At 42.5% G+C, this 12,426-nt stretch overlaps 1 protein-coding gene across 1 annotated transcript in view; it reads right to left on the reverse strand.

Moving 5' to 3' along the window:
• Positions 1-579: 579 nt before the first annotated feature.
• Positions 580-12,426, reverse strand: part of LOC309361976 (myosin-3) — a 31,934-nt gene continuing 20,087 nt past the window's right edge. The window contains exons 27-40 of the mRNA XM_081897377.1: positions 12,108-12,234; positions 10,606-10,724; positions 9,373-9,569; positions 8,671-8,854; positions 7,219-7,384; positions 6,303-6,427; positions 5,228-5,536; positions 4,798-5,001; positions 4,059-4,184; positions 2,671-2,841; positions 2,459-2,563; positions 2,280-2,375; positions 2,021-2,158; positions 580-738 (exon numbers count right to left, since the gene is read on the reverse strand). Of these exons, the coding sequence (XP_081753503.1) occupies positions 715-738; positions 2,021-2,158; positions 2,280-2,375; positions 2,459-2,563; positions 2,671-2,841; positions 4,059-4,184; positions 4,798-5,001; positions 5,228-5,536; positions 6,303-6,427; positions 7,219-7,384; positions 8,671-8,854; positions 9,373-9,569; positions 10,606-10,724; positions 12,108-12,234 (2,091 nt within the window). The 3' untranslated portion in view covers positions 580-714. The remainder of the gene's footprint in view (positions 739-2,020; positions 2,159-2,279; positions 2,376-2,458; positions 2,564-2,670; positions 2,842-4,058; positions 4,185-4,797; positions 5,002-5,227; positions 5,537-6,302; positions 6,428-7,218; positions 7,385-8,670; positions 8,855-9,372; positions 9,570-10,605; positions 10,725-12,107; positions 12,235-12,426) is intronic.

The following is a 12,426-nucleotide window of genomic DNA, read 5'->3' on the forward strand; positions in this document are numbered from 1 at the left end:
GGCCAGCAGGGGGATACTGTAGATAGTTATGCAAATAAGGGATTGAAAGTGACTGTTCAGTGATTGTATAGTTTTAGAAAATTGTCACAGTTACATTGTACTGGAGCTCTATATAAGCAGGCTGACTGAACCCTTCAGTTCAGTTTTGTCCTGGCATGTGAATAAATAAGAGCTGTTGAAGAATCGTTGTGTCATCTGATATGTTCACCCACAACTTAACAGAGTCTCTTGCTTATATGAAGGGAAAGGCATGTGTATTTCTTGTGCATAAAAACCTCCGGCTGATGGTTGGCTGAAATTGTAGCCTTTGGCTGTTTGGCCAGAATATAGGTAAGAAGCAAGATAAGTAACCTCGCCCATCACAGCAGTATCACTGGTATCATTGTCTGGCAAGCAAACACCATAGGGACATAATCCAGATGTGTCCTCATAGACAGTGGCTAGCTGCTGCCTCTTAGGTAAAGAGGAAATATAGCAAGTAGCATCTACCAAGCAACTCCTGAGGTATCAGCGTAGCAACCACTTTCACTTTTTATTATGTCTGCAGCTTACAACACAAAGAGCAAAACTCACCAAGTCTTTAAGCAAAGCAAAATTTATTTTCTATTAGGGCTATTGAGGAAAGATCACAGGGTTACTACAATTTCAAGCAACATCATGGGGACATATATGCATTTTGCATACATTTCAAGCTTCTTCTGTCCTGCAGTAGATTTACTCTTCACTTTCTATGATTACCTGCCACAAACAAAACGAACAAACTCAGTACTTGTTAAAATGCAAGGAAAACAATGAGCCGTTTCAGCCACTATCTTCTTGAGAAATGGGAAGCAGGGCTCACACCATTAGCACTGCTGAAAAACCAGCTCTACCAGGCCTCCTCTTTATCAACTGGCAGAATGATAGAAGACATTCTATCAGGCTGCCTTAGTAGGAAAGATGAGAAGCAAAGTCATTTGCCTTTCCCAAAGTCCAGCTCCATGAGGCACTTGCGGCCCTGAGTTGTTTCTCAGCCAGCTGTCATCACAAGAACAACTGTTGAACAATCGGCACCTGAGTTTGCTTTTTTCCTCTTCCCTGCATGTTCCTTTTCCCATGTCTGTAGCACTTTTTATATTGTAACCAGACTGTCTTGTTTTAATTCATTGTATGTAAGCCTAATAATAATAATAATAATAATAATAATAATAATAATAATTTATTTGTATCCCGCCCATCTGGCTGGGTTTCCCCAGTCACTCTGGGCAGCTTCCAACAAAGATTAAGAATACTCAAGAAGCCTATTTGGCTGAAGAGGGGGTGCAAATATCTAAATAAATGAAGGCCAAATATATTTGAATCCAACAGTGCCACTCAGCTAATGGTAAGGCTTCTATCAATGGAAGAGGAAAGGAAGCTCCTTCTACTTGCAATTTCCCAGGCTCTCCCTTAAATCTGCTCTGAGGAACTCCCAACCCTCCGGAGCAGATTTAGGGGATGTGGGACCTGACCATTTGTGCAAGTTTGGGTGACTAGGGCTTAAATCAGGGTTAGCCAATGTGGTGTCCTCCACATTGGTGGACTACAGCTCCCATCATCCCTCACCACTGGCTGTACTTGCCGGGGCTGATGGAAGTTGTAGTTCAACAACATCTGGGGGGCACCATGTTGACTATCCCTGGCTTAAATGGATAATATGCTTGTGTCTTTGAACTGGGGTTTTACAAGACTAACTCCTGCAAAAGCAAGGGGGCACTTTGGTTTTCTGAATAAGCCTCTTATCAATACACTGTAGCCTGAAGCCACACTCTCTCCTTGCCTAATTCCATTGGCTTCACTGATGCTGAAGCCACGGCAAATTTGAACCCAGAGCTATTAAGTGTGTTGCTTCTTCCACTCTGTGCAGCATTCTTAATGGCTCCTTGCTGGGTGCTCAGATTCCTTTTCATACACCCACTGTTGCAGCAGGGATTTGTAAAAACACAGTTACATCATTCAGGAGGGACAAATTATTTGGCATCTGGTCTGTGGAGGCACTTACCTTTGTGGTAGAAACCTCCCTGGTCTTTGCCCGAAGCTTATTGACCTGAGACTCAGCAATATCAGCCCTTTCCTCTGCCTCTTCCAGCTCATGTTGCGTTTTCCTGAATTTGGAGAGGTGAACGTTGGCCTGTTGGTCCTATAATCAGAAAGCAATAGCACACAAAAACCCTAAGTCATACCTCTGATGTCAAAGCTGAGACCTTATGCATTTTGTACAAATGACCAAAAATGAAGCTTGTGTCTTTCAAATAACTCACAGCCTCCTCTGCTTGTCTCTTGTAGGATTTGACCTTCAGCTGAAGCTTATCCACCAAGTCCTGTAGCCTTATCACATTCTTCCTGTCCTCTTCACCCTAGAAAAGTGGCACCTGATTAGGTGATACGTAAGTTGTCAAAGAAGTATTGGGAAGCACTGGCTCCTTCCTTTTCCTCTTACCTGGAAAGTCAGTTCTTTGACTCGCCGTTCATACTTGCGAATACCTTTAATGGCTTCTGTGGCTCGCTTCTGCTCCCCCTCTAGTTCAGACTCCAGTTCTCGGATCTAGGAAGTCAAGCAAAACATTAATTTCCTTAGCAACTCTGATATAGGGGCCTCTGACCTATGGAGAACTCTGGTGCTTGCCACCAGCTCCCAACCCCAGTGTTTACCCTGGCCTCCATTTTCTGGATCTGCTTCTTCCCTCCTTTCAGAGCAAGTTGTTCTGCTTCATCCAGCCGAAGCTGCAGATCCTTCACTGTCTGATCCAGGTTCTTTTTCATTCTCTCCAGGTGAGCGCTAGTGTCTTGCTCTTTCTTCAGCTCCTCTGCCATCATGGCCGCCTTGACATACAAACAATAGACTCCAGTCAACAAGTACACTCGGCGCAAAGGGCAGAAGCTCAGCAGAGTTTGAAAGATCAACTTGTGACCACCAGAAATGGCCTGCTGGGACCACCTCAATAAGTAAGCCATCCCAAAGAATGAATTAACATTCAAAATATTAACAAAGGTGCTGGGCTCATTATATAACATTGAACTGAAACATTTATGAATTTCCAGTATCACTGGCATAGTGCAGAGAAGGTCTTCAAACAACACTATATGAATGACACATTTCATAGTTCTTGGAGAGGCAGCCATGTCAGTTGGTTGCAGAAGGCACAGCAAAGAATCTTATGGCACCTTAAAGGCTAACTCATTAAGACATAAACCTTCATGAATTGGAGCCAAATTCATGTTTGTGTGCCACCCATCAGACACAACCACATGAGATTTGCTTTCCTGTGAGGGCATTCCTTGGGGTAGAGGTCTGCATGTGAAATGTTCTGATCATGTAGAAAGAAGAAAAGGCTGATCGTATATGTCTTTCACTTGAAATCAGCAGGTCCACCTGGTTACACCATTTCCCCAGCTGACAGGGATTGGGGTCAAAGAAGAATGACTCACGTATGGCCCTCGGTGTGTGACTGAAGGACACTTTGTGCAAAATTTATTTAGATTCATGGGCTACATAGAGTTGTTTGCCACTGTTTTTTCTCTTGCAAACGCTCTGCGCTTCAACAGCTGCATGGTAGGCAAACGTTCAACAGGGATGGCATGGAAACTCAGTGATGGGGAAAATGCATCCAACTGTTTGCAAATGATAGCTTGCTAGTAAAAAGACCAGGGTTTTAAGCAGGCCATCTTGTGAAACTGAGCTTTGTTCCTTTGGGGGAAATAGATGAAAGGAGCAACTGGGGCTGGGGGAATTGGTAGTGCCTGGAGACTGTATTAATGCCCCTCCCTATTTGTTCCAAGGTATATAAGGGTTGAAGCCACCTGAGGCAACACTTTCATGCATGCCCCTTTAGTGGCGCACTTTGAAGGAATAGAGGCTCTTCTTCCTCCTTCTATCGGTTTGTGAAGGCATACTGAAGGAAAAAACTGTTAGCCACTCACAGAAGGACTGGACAGCTCTAGAATGATCACTGTGATCAAGTGCCCATGAGCCAACAAAAATTGTTATAGATAACAGCAAGGTTTTGTGGCAACCACCGAAAGAGAAAAGAAGCTCTTACATCTGTGATGGCTTTCTTTGCCTTCTCCTCTGCATTTCTGGCCTCTTTAATGGCATCTTCCACTTCACTTTGAAGTTGAGAAACATCAATTTCCAGCTTCTTCTTTGTGTTAATAAGGCTGGTGTTCTAAACAAAAGACACAATGAGGATGTTTTAGCGTCTCTTAGCGTCTCTTACGCCACAGTTTAGGGACGCAGGTGGCGCTGTGGGTTAAAGCCTCAGCGCCTAGGACTTGCCGATCGAAAGGTCGGCGGTTCGAATCCCTGTGGCGGGGTGCGCTCCCGCTGCTCGGTCCCAGCGCCTGCCAACCTAGCAGTTCGAAAGCACCTCTGGGTGCAAGTAGATAAATAGGGACCGCTTACCAGCGGGAAGGTAAACGGCGTTTCCGTGTGCGGCTCTGGCTCGCCAGAGCAGCGATGTCACGCTGGCCACGTGACCCGGAAGTGTCTCCGGACAGCGCTGGCCCCTGGCCTCTTAAGTGAGATGGGCGCACAACCCCAGAGTCTGTCAAGACTGGCCCGTACGGGCAGGGGTACCTTTACCTTTACCTTTTACGCCACAGTTTCTAGTAATGATTAGGCAACTATTCCTCCTCATACTTGAAAGCAGCATATCTCTGTTTACCACTATAGAGCATGTCAGTGGCCACAGTTAGACATTGGAATGTGAGATTAAATGGACATTTGAGCTAATGTAGCATGGCAAGTTTTGTTGTTATAGTGACAACTGTAGCCCATACTTGCGTGTGAAGAAGTTGCACGCGTTCATTTGCATCTAGAAGCTCTTGTTCAGCTAACTTCCTTCCCCTCTCTGTCTGTTCCAGAGCTGCCCGGAGCTCCTCAATCTCAGCCTGCATCAGATTAGCTCTGCGCTCAATCATAGCCACTTGCTCTTTCAGATCTTCTTGGCCTCGGAGGGCATCATCCAAATGTAGCTGTGTGTCCTAAACACAACAGGGGAAAGTGTTTAGCAGAACTGAATTTCTATTATTCATATAAAATGATAGTGGTTAACATAGGACCATCCAGGATGTTGTTGGACTCCAATGCCCATCAGCCCTAGACAACATGGCCCGTGGTCAAGGACAATGGGAGCTGTAATCCAACAACATCTGGAAGGCCACAGATTAACCACTCTTGATATAAAGGATATATTGGAAAGATAAGTACCTTAAGCTGCCCTTGGACATTCCTGAGGTGTTTCTGTGTCTCAGCTGCAAGACGGTTTGCATGGCTCAGCTGGATCTCCATTTCATTTAAATCTCCCTCCATCTTCTTCTTAATCCTCACAGCTTCATTCCTGCTCCGTATTTCTGCATCCAAGGCACTTTGCATTGTGTCCACTGTTCTTTGGTGGTTCCTCTTCAGCTGATCAATTTCTTCATCTTTCTCGGCAATCTTTCTATCGATCTCGGATCTCACCTGAGTCAACTCAAGCTGAATGCGAAGGATTTTGGCTTCCTCATGTTCAAGAGCACCCTATTGAGGAAATGTTGGAGAAATAAAGCAGCCCAGAGATTTGTGGTTGGAGGAAACTTAGATTACTTTTCTCCTTCTTGATCTTACCACAGTGTAGTAAAACATAGTTAACTAATATCTGTTAACAATTTAGCACCAATATGGAAGTCACTGTAGAAGTTTCCTCAAAGATTAGGTGTGATGTGACTTCAGAGAATCCTATATCCATATGGACTAAAGTAGATCCCTTGCAGTCGCTAGATACCTGATTAATGTCTTATTTCATAAGAGGAGAAATGGATCACTGTATGACTCTGACAGTTTAGCCAAACTTAAGAACCATCAATAAGTGCCAGAACTAAGATGCATATCCCCCAAAATCTGAGGGATTTGAATTGCGGTTGACATAGAGGGAGCTTATTGTGTATAGTGTTTACTTAATTGAAGTAAAATTGGTTTTATATGGGTGTTTTAACTTGGAACTGTTTAAATTGTATTGTTTATGGATAAATTTTGATGTATTGTTTTAGATATGGGCCAATGGCCATAATAAATCAAACTAACTAACCTATATCCATATTGCCCTTTAGCTTAAACAAATTCCACCATGCCATGATGACCATCTGCCAAACAAACGGTTGGTGGACCAAGCTCAGCTTGGTATGTGGTTTGTGGGATTCCAATGCAACAAATGAGCATCTCCAACTACCACACTCCAAAAGACTTTTATAAAAGCCTAATTATTTGCCATTTATACTTTATTTCCTACTGTTTTTTGGCATCTTACCTCTGCTTCCTCTAGAGCCATCTGCATATCAGATTTCTCCACTTCTATCTGCTTCTTGGCCTTCTCAAGTTCATGGATAATTTTGCCACTTTGACTAATTTGTTCTGTAAGATCAGCTATTTCCTCTAGGAAGAATCAAACATACACAACTGATAAAGGGTGAAATGCCTCTAGAACTAGAAACACACACACATGTGCAAAGAGCTGCTCTGCAAACGGAGGTGGTACTTGTGCCTTCTTCTGTCTGCTTCAGAGCAGTTCACAAAACTCCTTTTTTAAGATGAAAGATATCCCAAATGCTCCCAAATATGATGCATGAGCCATCATAAATTCTTTCTTTCTTTTTTTTTCTAACCTAGGAAATTCTGTCAGTTTTACCGGTGATTGCCACCAGCTACCAGAGAAAGTTGGAACTGCTCACATGGACAAAAATGCATTGTGTGAAATTGAACCAACCAATTGCTGTTGCCAATACTTGCTAAGGACATTTATGAGATTTGTGTGGGGCAGTCAGTTCTGAAAACTGCCATTAGTGATATCAAGTTAGCATTACCTTCTCATCACAGGACGAGAATGAGAATGTGCAGAGATCTGGAAATTCTGAATGCTTTTAATTCTAATATTTTCTTAAAGTGCCAAAAGGCTTAAAGGCTAGAATGTGCTATGATCTGACAAAGAGCATATACACCTGCTTTAGTCTTCTCTTGATTTTTAGTCACAGTTCTGCACAAAGATGGACAGTTTCTGAATAAGTGCAGCAGTGATGAGGATATTTCTGCTTGTTGTACCACTGCTAAAGGCACAGAGAAAAGCCGGCAATCCTTGCATATTCCTGAGACCCTCTGCACTGTGAATTAACATTGCTAGAGTCAAAATAACCAACAAATAGAAAGAAGGCCAAAAAAAGGAAACTTACGCTGTAGGTTCTTGTTTTCTCGCTTGATTGTTTCCAGCTGATCTAGTGTCTCCTCATAAGCATTCTTCATTTTGAAAAGTTCAGTGCTCAAGGAGCGTGACTCCTTTAAGGAACCTTCTAGCTCTGACTGGCTCTCCTCATACTTGGTCTTCCATTCTGCCAAAATCTTAACATCCATTGTGTTTGAGTTAGTTAGTTGCCGTTATATTTGCCTATGATTTTTCTTTGCTAAACTAGCCGTCTCAATAGCAGTTCTGGACATCACTGGGAAGAAGGCAGTGACAGTTTACAGGGGGGTTCTCTATCTTTATTTTCTGTGCCAGGGGAAATCCAAACAAAGTGACAGGAAGCCTTGGCCGATAAAACTATACACTGCACTTCCACCAGCCACCACTCTCTGTTCCCCAGCAATTCTCTGACAATTTTTTCCCCAAACACCCAATAGCACTCTTGACCTCAGAGCAGAAGGTCAGGGCACATGTCCCTCAATCATGGCAACATCGGTATGTGACACGCATGGTCAGAAAGCACATGACACATCTACCTTGTTAAAGTTAAGCAGCAATTCTAGTTCATGCCTGGATGGAACAACTCCTAGGTACTCTATATGTGCCACCTCAAGTTTCATGATAGAAGAAAGTTGGGGTCTTAACATACCTGTGAATCAGCCATCACAGACCAATTCTCAATAGCAAAGTAGTCATACAGCCCAAAATCATGACAAGCATGCTGGGCATAAGTACAGGAGTGATGCATCCCTGAATCAGGAATGCTGAATGGTTTCCCATTAATAAACAAATACAGACACACATTTATAAGATCCTTCTGTCACAAAAGGCTATGGGTCACAGGCTATGAGCTCTGCATGGTGCCCTCATTCCTCAAATCTGGGCCAAATTGCTGGTGTCTCTCTGACATCAGAGATTGGGCTTAAATATTTCAGTATACCTGAAGGAGCGTCTCCACCCCCATCGTTTGGCCCAGACACTGAGGTCCAGCGCTGAGGGCCTTCTGGCGGTTCCCTCACTATTAGAAGTAAAATTACAGGGAACCAGGCAGAGGGCCTTCTTGGTAGTGGCTCCCGCCCTGTGGAACGCCCTCTCATCAGATGTCAAAGGAATAAACAACTATCTGATGTTTAGAAGACATCTGAAGGCAGCCCTGTTTAGGGAAGCTTTTTTTTAATGACTGATGTTTTAATGTATTTTTAATCTCCTGTTGGAAGCCGCCCAGAGTGGGCAGGGTATAAGTAATAATTTTATTATTATTATTATTATTATTATTATTATTATTATTATTATTATTATTATTATTATTATTATATTAGTAGTAGTAGCAGGTAGAAGTGAGAGTCAGATTCAAATTCAGAAGCAAGTGGAGTGTATCTGCTAGTTGGAGACGAAGAGTGCCTATTTCTCATCTAAGGGCTGATACTATAGAGGAGAAACACACCTTGTCAAAATTCCTTTGCTTCTTATCCAGAGCAGCTGCTAGTGCATTTGCTCTCTCAACGTCCACCATCATGTCTTCCACTTCACATTGCAGCCTCTGCTTTGTTTTCTCCAGGGAAGCACACTTGGAATTCACAGCTTCAACTTGTTCTTCAGCTTCTTGAAGCCTCTGAGCAAGCTTTTTCCTTAAAGAAGTCAGATTGTAATGATCATGCCCCTTTAACTAGTAAGGTTGCCCTTAGTAGCACAGTATAGTTTACAGTATCTTAGCCACCTGCATGCTTGTAGAACTGATAGGCAAGTCCAAGTAAATTCATATTCTGAATCAGGTTATTATGCATTTTGGCAACATCATTAATTAAATTGTGAGTCCTCTTAGCGTTTGGGTGGGGTGTCAGATTTTAATCAGAAAGTTATGTTGTCAAATTCTAGTTTATTCTTTAATGTGACAGAATTAATTGGACTAAAATCCAGTCACATGGGTACTATCATATATAAATCCCAGCACTTTCATGATTTCCACTGTGTTGAAATATATGATCTTCATAAATGTTTGTCCCTTCATCTAAGAATGAGGAACCAAGCGCCCAGTTTGTAGTGGTATCCCCACATGGATAGGTTACTGTTATGAACATAAAAGGTGGTTGAATGTAATGTGTGAAAATGGCTTATTAGCATGCCACTTCTCATCCCCAGCACTTACTTGGCCTCTTCCAGTTCCTCTGTGCGTTGAATGGCATCTGTCTCATATTTGGTTCTCCACTGGGCCACTTCACTGTTGGCTTTAGACAGGGCACGTTGGAGTTCACTCTTTGCTTCTTGTTCCTCTTCGTATTGTTCCCGGAGCAAGTCACAGTCATGGCGAGCAGATTGTAAGGCATGAGCCAGTGCATTCTTCGCCTAAGAACCGTAAGCCATTATAACTGAATTCATAGATTCTTACATTGGTGCTCTTGGAACAATACCTGTGGTGTTTTGCATGTATAATCTCAGAGTAAAGCTATCCTGACCTAAGTCAGGATGAAGCAAGAGGCTACTTTATTCACACAAAACTCAAGCAGTTTTCAGTACTGAAGAGACATATGAGTGCCCAAGAAAGTGTTCCAAGTCTTGGATTACTGTGAATTAATCATGTCACCTGCAAGACCAGCAGAGTCACTGCTGCAATATGTGGTAAAGGTAAAGGTAAAGGGACCCCTGACCATTAGGTCCAGTCGTGGCCGACTCTGGGGTTGCGGCACTCATCTCGCTTTATTGGCTGAGGGAGCCAGTGTACAGCTTCTGGGTCATGTGGCCAGCATGACTAAGCCGCTTTTGGTGAACCAGAGCAGTGCTCGGAAACGCCGTTTACCTTCCCTAATTGTGACAGTGTCATACAAGATAGTATCATAGTGATCTGGAGTGAGTTAAAATATTTGTTTATGCCATGTTTAGATTTTTTTTTAAAAGGTACCTTGATATTCACAAATAGTGAGTTGGTATTTTGTTTGACAGATATGAGGACAATTAAAAATGGGAGCACAATCCTGTGCATATCTGCTAAGGAGTGAGTTCAATGAGTCTTGGGCTGTAATCCAAACCCATTTTCTCCACCAAACTGAATGCCATTTACTACTCAGTAGATGTGTAGAATTGTGCTGTTATTCCCAGTGCATCTGTAGACCTAGCCTGATAGCATGAGATATAATTAATTTGTATGATGTAGTCATGGTTTCTGCTGAGTCCATAAACAGATACATCCCCTCTCAACTTTTAGACATAGTTCCAATGACAGCTCATCATGGTACAGTTGTGTTGCATATTGGAAGGGTTGAGAACCTGCTGACAGATGTGTCCACTAAAGTGTTGGAAATTTAAATTAAATTCTTCCAATGTTAATGTATTCCTTTTAATGAATCAAGAGAAATGTTCCCCAGCAGTCTAGGCTTATGAATACCTTGGTCTCTTCCTCCAGGTGCCTCTTTAGTTCTTCTATTTGCTGAGTAAATGCTTGTTTGCTTCTGGAAAGTTGGGATATTATGCTCTCCCTTTCCTCAAGTTGACGCGCCAGTTCACCTGTGACCACAGAAGACAAATTCTTAATTTGCTAATAACAGTGATGTTCACTATAACCTTAGGTGATTCCATATCTCCCGGGCTTAATTCACAGTGTCAGCTCTATTAACCTTATGCCTTTAAGAATTATCCCTCCACAACAATCTTTCTTTCACAGATCTGTTGGTCCAGAAGTAGCAGGGCATGAACCTTCCTAGAAAATACACACAGGCCCCACCATCCGCACTTAAAAATTATGCCCAAACCTTGCTATATGCACCACAGATTCACTTATCCAAACAGCTCACTTCCTTGGTTTTTTGTGTTTTGTTGGCTGTCAGCAGCCATTTTTCAAGCAGAAACCACAGAGAGTGGGAAGCAAGACTGGATAAATCAGAGAGCAGGGGAAATAGGACAAGTCAGGGAGCAGGAGAGATAGGACAAATCAGTTTTCCCCTCTGTCTCTTTTTTGCTGATGAGTTGCAGCCATTTCAGGAAGAAACCATGGAGGTGGGGAAGATATCAGACAATTCCCGCGTTAGAAATGTTTCCATAGGAAAAAATGGAAATTGTGGACTTGTTATATTTAGACACACCTAACAATATCCAGGAAATGCATTGGGGTTGTAAAGCAGGACCTAATCTCTATTATACTGGACTTGGGGTTTGCTGCTCAGTGATGCTTGAAATTCACTCTGAATTTGCTGGAGACAGTTTTGCATGCCTCTCTTTTTTAATGTTCAGTGCATCTTACAAAGCAGAAGTGTGTACATCTACTCCCATGGTGAGATAGTTGTGAGCGAAGTGTGGGTGCAGCTCATTTCTCACTAAGGAGCAGCTTGCAAGTTGCACCAGAAGCACAAAATGAAGGAGTGCAAGTCATTCGTGTTCCCTCTTTTGTGCAACATACAAATGGCCATCAGATGAACTCCCTTCTGTATTTTATTAGCCCACATGTTCCAGGGCTCAGCCTGACATTCGCAATACAGATTCAGAGGTTTAGTCTAACATTTTGTTTTCTCTTCATCTGCCATTGCACTGGTTATTCAGTTTCCCTTGTTACTTTAGCAACAAGCTAGACTAAAGTTCCAAGAATACCCTCTTTAAAAATGAAAATCTACCTCCACACTCAACCACCAGATTATCACCTCAGTGCTCTGCCAGCAGAATACTTGGATTTAAACCAATTTAGCCCCATGAAAGCCTGGTTTGTGCTTTTTATTGGTACTTCTGAAAGCTAACCTCAGAAGCACAGACTAAAAATGTGTTGCAGGAACATGAGACATTGCATAGATTCCACAGAACATAAATAATAAAAACCGTTCACCTTGAAGCAATTGATGGAAAGAAAACCCTGGAATGGCCCTTGTTTGAATCTTGCATCCCCACTGTTTTCCTCCTTACCTGACTCAGCCTGCAGACGGGCTTTCTGTGTTGTTAGATCAGTCACTGATCTCTGGTTTTCCTCAGATTTGGCCTTTATTTCACTGAGCTGGTCCTCTAATGTACGACACATTTTCTCTAAATTAGCCTGTGGTAGTCAGAAGTGAAATGAAACAGGATACATTATGCAGTCAGTCATGTACCGTATGTGTGTTTACTGAGAACGTCAAAAGGAAACACACACAAAAGAAAGAATTTATTGTGAACAAAGAAAAATACATCTCAAAAATGCTGAAATGGATGAATGTTTATTATTAAATTAGCCCAATGGGTTTTGGTT

Source organism: Podarcis melisellensis (assembly GCF_964234715.1).
Source record: "Podarcis melisellensis genome assembly, chromosome: 2".
Taxonomy (NCBI): Eukaryota; Metazoa; Chordata; class Lepidosauria; order Squamata; family Lacertidae; genus Podarcis; species Podarcis melisellensis.